Source organism: Nicrophorus vespilloides, unplaced genomic scaffold (assembly GCF_001412225.1).
Source record: "Nicrophorus vespilloides isolate i.1.1-1 unplaced genomic scaffold, Nicve_v1.0, whole genome shotgun sequence".
Classification (NCBI taxonomy): Eukaryota; Metazoa; Arthropoda; class Insecta; order Coleoptera; family Silphidae; genus Nicrophorus; species Nicrophorus vespilloides.
Window position 1 is genome coordinate 39,447 of NW_017097589.1, and position 4,560 is coordinate 44,006.

The following is a 4,560-nucleotide window of genomic DNA, read 5'->3' on the forward strand; positions in this document are numbered from 1 at the left end:
AGAATAGCAGCAGATTCACAGTCAAAGGAAATAGTGGAATCTCAGAGCATCAATATACTACTGAAGTTAACCTACAAGACGACAGCCAACCAACAAATTAAAAAATCTAAACATCATAATGGTAACTATCCACCGGGAAAGATTTTTCATTGAATGTCAACCGCGATCTTAAATTTACTCAATGTTCACATTGATGAACAGATTGTGAACAAAAAAAAATATTTTGAGAAAATTTTAATTAATTGTAATTTACAATATTTTAAATTGCTTTAAATTAATTATCAAGTATTTTTTCAATCAATCTATTAAATTTTTTTTTTTGCAAAATTTATTTTTTTTTTTTCACTAAAAATTATTCACTACCTAATAAAATCAATAAAGTAATATATTAAGATTTACTAGAAAAGTTTGATAATTTGAAATTTCGTAAAGAATGTATATTGGAATAGAAAAAAAAAGGTGAAGGTTGGGTTTTTGTTTTCGAATGAAAGATGATGTTGATTGTAATTGATAAAAATTTTATTAAGTCTTAAATTTCGTTCAATTTATAAAACATAACGTAATTTTAACAAATATGTAACTGCAATTGTATTTACACATGATGTAATTCTGTACAACATCTTTATTTTACATAAGTCTTATCAACTAAAGGGGAAATATCCAAGGAGACAAAAATATCATATCAAAAAAAAAATAGAAAGAACAATGGAAAAAATTGCTATTATAGATATAAAAAAAAAACAAAGTAATAAAGAGAAAATTAATGGTGGTGTATATAAATAATATAAATGGCCTTTATCCATCCATAATTCTTCTGAGGATAAACGGGGAGGAAAAAATATATAAACAGAAATTACAACAAGAAATTAATAGAAACGAAACAATTTGTAAGTAAATAACAATATTCAACATTGTTGATTTTTTTTTCTTTTAAATAGTTAACACAGTTGAAACAAGAGAATATTGCATGGCGCCGTTAACACAAAAAAAAAGAGAGATTATAGAGACAACAAGGGGCGAGAGTTTAGAAGGGACGATTTTTCCCATCCGTGTGTTTCGGTCGTTTCTCGGAGATGGCTGAAGAGGATGAAGAGGGATGCTGGAAAACCAGTCGCCGCCGGAGGAGGGAAGAACACGTGTGCCGATTTTTGAAAGAGCAGGTAGTAAAACTCGGCCGGTGGCATTCAGACGGAACAACACAACAACAACAAAAAGAAAATAAGTAGAAAGAATGAAAAGAGAAAAATAACGTGGATTCTGGGAAGGGCGACCCTCCTTTTCAGAAAGGAATTAACGAAAGAAAAGAAGGGAACACAGTGAACGAAAAAAAAGAGGCCGATTTTGAAATGCAGCCGTGGAACTTTGGTAATTACAGAAGCGGCGACCTTCTTCCTTCTTCTCCTCCTCCTCCTTCACTTCATCATCAACCACTACACTTCTTCGTTTCTCGCTCGATGCTTTCGTAAATGTGTAAAAACAATGTAATGTGCATTTGAACCGCAAATAATAAAAGAAAATAAAACAAATGAAATGTTGCAGCAGAGTTTTCGGTGGATTTCGAAAGGCCAAAAAAAAGGATAAAAAAAGAAATTGTAGGCGGATTTTTGTTTCTTCGGTAGAGATGATCGATCAGTCCTTATACTTTACTAGAGTTTACATACATTCTTGTTTTGGATCTATGTATATATATATGATATACATATATAGTATGCATGCATGTATATATATATAATATTTTTTTATTTATTTATAAGTTAGTTTAGTCGAACGGTTACGTCATTCGTTTATTACTATCACAGCTCATTGCGCTTATCCCACGCATTTTTGGGTCAACCGAATTTCCCTTAGCTCCGAACGTGTGAATATTATTACATTAATTATATTACATACACATATTTATTTATATATATATATGAGATTGAATTTGTTTTTATGTTTTGAGTAGCAACATCAACACGATCAGCAGATAATTATAGAATTTATATAGTGTCTTGTATTATGATCTATACACACACACATTTATATATATATATAATTGAATTAAAAATATTTTGGAGATGGGAATGAATGAATGTAAAAAAGGGTCATCGGCGACCACAAAAATGCGTTATGGAGATAAGGCATATTACTTAACGCTCTCCTACCTACTAGGGCTTCGAGTTTCACCTAACATGCCAGAGTCCTAAATTAAGAATACTAAGCTGCGGTAATTTCATAATCCTTTCGAGGCCGACGGTGGTTATTCTCGTGCAGCCGTAAAGGTCTATGCACTTGAGCCTGGTCAGAGATTCGGCGATGGTCTGAAGTCCCTTGTCGGATATCCTGGCGCACTGTCCGATGTTGAGGGTCTCCAGGTCGTGCAGGGTTTTGGCGATGCGGGCGAGGCCGTCGTCGGTGATCTGGCACGCACTCAGCGACAAACTTTTCAGGTTGAAGAGACCCTGCGAGATGTGCACGAGCGCTTGGTCCCCAATTTTATCACAGAACGACACATCCAACGAAGAGATCCTGGAGCCGCCCTCCGCGAGGTAAGCCATACCGATGTCGGAGATGTTGTCGCAGGAGCGTAGGTTCAGTTCTCGCAGCGAAACCATCTTCGCCAAGTGCTTCAAACCGCTGTCGGTGATGCTGACGCAGAAGCTGAGGTTTATGGACTTGAGGGAGGTCAGGCCGGTGGAGACGTGTTTCAACGCCTCATCGGAAAGTCTTTGGCAATCTTGAAGACCTAGGTGTTCGAGCGACTGGTTGCCGCCTGCCGAATCCTGATTGATACCGGCCAAATGACCAATACCTTGATCGCTCACGTGCCAACACGATCGGAGGTTGAGTTTCTTCAGCTTCTTCAGGCCCCAGGCGATGAGCACGAGGCCGGTGTTGGTGACGTTACAGCAGCCGCCCATCTCGAGCACTTCCAGGTTCTTCAGGTACTGGGCGATGCGACTTAGCGAGTTATCAGTCACCTGCTTGCATAACGATAGGTTCAGCTCGGTGAGGGATGGTGAATCGGCGATGAAGGCATGTGAGATTCCAACGTCGGCCACGTTGTAGCAACCGCTCAGATTCAAAGACTCCAAGTTGGGAATGCCTTGCATGACGTCTCGAAGTGATCGCCGCAGCGAAAGCACCTGCACCCTCTTGATGCCGCGTTTGACGAGCGAGGCGAACAGCGAGGGGTTGGCTCTCCGCAGGTGCAGCTTAGCTTCGACCCCTCGCCATACGCATTTGTGGTAGGCTGCGTCTCTCCATCTGGAACACACCTGAGCAGCGCGACCCTTGTCCCGCACCTCCAGATACCCGAAGATGATGGCCAATATCTCGGGGTAAAGGCTGGTAATGTGCGTCTGATCCGGGTCGATGGCCTCCGCCTGTTCCTCAGGGATCTCGCGCTGCTGAAGGTAGTGTAACTCTTGGACAGGCGTTGCGTGGAAGTGCTGCGGCTGGTGCAGCCTATGGTACGGCTGGAACCGCGTCGTGTGGTGATGGTGATGATGGTGTTGGTGCTGCTGTTGTTGCTGATGATGGTGGTGGTGTCTGAGGAGGGCGGCAGTCGACAGCAGCGGGACCGGCAGCTCGGTGAACAACACCTGCGTCGGATCCTCCATCATATTTCTCTCTTAAATCTACTTCTCTTCTCCTAATCGTCCTTCTCTTTCTTTCTTCACTAACTCCTCTATGCTGTGTTTGCGTAGTCTTATTATTATACCCGTCCTTTCCGATTCTCGTCTACTGCTGTTCACTACTATAACTACAATTGCTATTGCGGCGTTCACATCACGTTGAAAACAACAACTGTTTTGTCGGAAGCAGCGACTGAGTAGTCGACGTATGCGGGGGAGGATGACGGAACGAAGGCGGCGGCGGCGACGACGAGCAACTACTACAACAACAACAACGACACTGCACTGACCACGGCTCGCTGCAAACTGACTGACGTTCGGTGCGATCCGCGCGCGGACGATCGTCTTTCCTGCGCCCCCTTCGGATTGGTTACCATGCGCACCACGTGACTCCCCAACCTCGTATCGATTCGGTCGCTCACGGCGGCATTTTTAAGTTTCACGAGGCCAGTTTCCGAACCCGACCGCCCCACCACCAACGTCGACGCCACCTCCACAAACCGCCTCCATCGCCTCCACCGTCACTTCTTCTTCCATTCCAGCAGCGCACCACACTCTGGTGGAGCTGCCGCAGTTGTGATCGGGGGCGGTGGTTGCGCCCGCTTTTTTCGGGGGAACTGGCTTACCGCGACTGCTTACTATATCCATTCTTTACGTTTTCCCCTCCAACATGCTTCTTTTTTGTCCATGCACATCGTACAATTTTTCACACCGCTCCCACCTGCACGTGCATCAACCATTCATCAACACCAAAATAAGAAGAACAAAACAGAAACAACAACTGTCATTTACCATCATCATCCAATAATATTCGTATTTTTCTTAAAACAATAGCAAATCATGTAGAATTAAACGTATTTGATTCTTGTTAATGTAAAAGAAAACATTATTCTCAATTTAGACAAGTTAATTAATATAACTATGATATAGGACTATAAAATAC

General features: G+C 42.1%; 1 protein-coding gene across 1 annotated transcript; it reads right to left on the reverse strand.

Annotated features, from left to right (window-relative positions):
• Positions 1–2,045: 2,045 nt before the first annotated feature.
• LOC108560485 (F-box/LRR-repeat protein 14) lies at positions 2,046–3,932 on the reverse strand. The gene has a single exon (XM_017918050.1). It carries the CDS (start codon positions 3,603–3,605, stop codon positions 2,163–2,165), a length of 1,443 nt encoding a protein of 480 aa, XP_017773539.1. The 5' UTR covers positions 3,606–3,932; the 3' UTR covers positions 2,046–2,162.
• Positions 3,933–4,560: the final 628 nt, after the last annotated feature.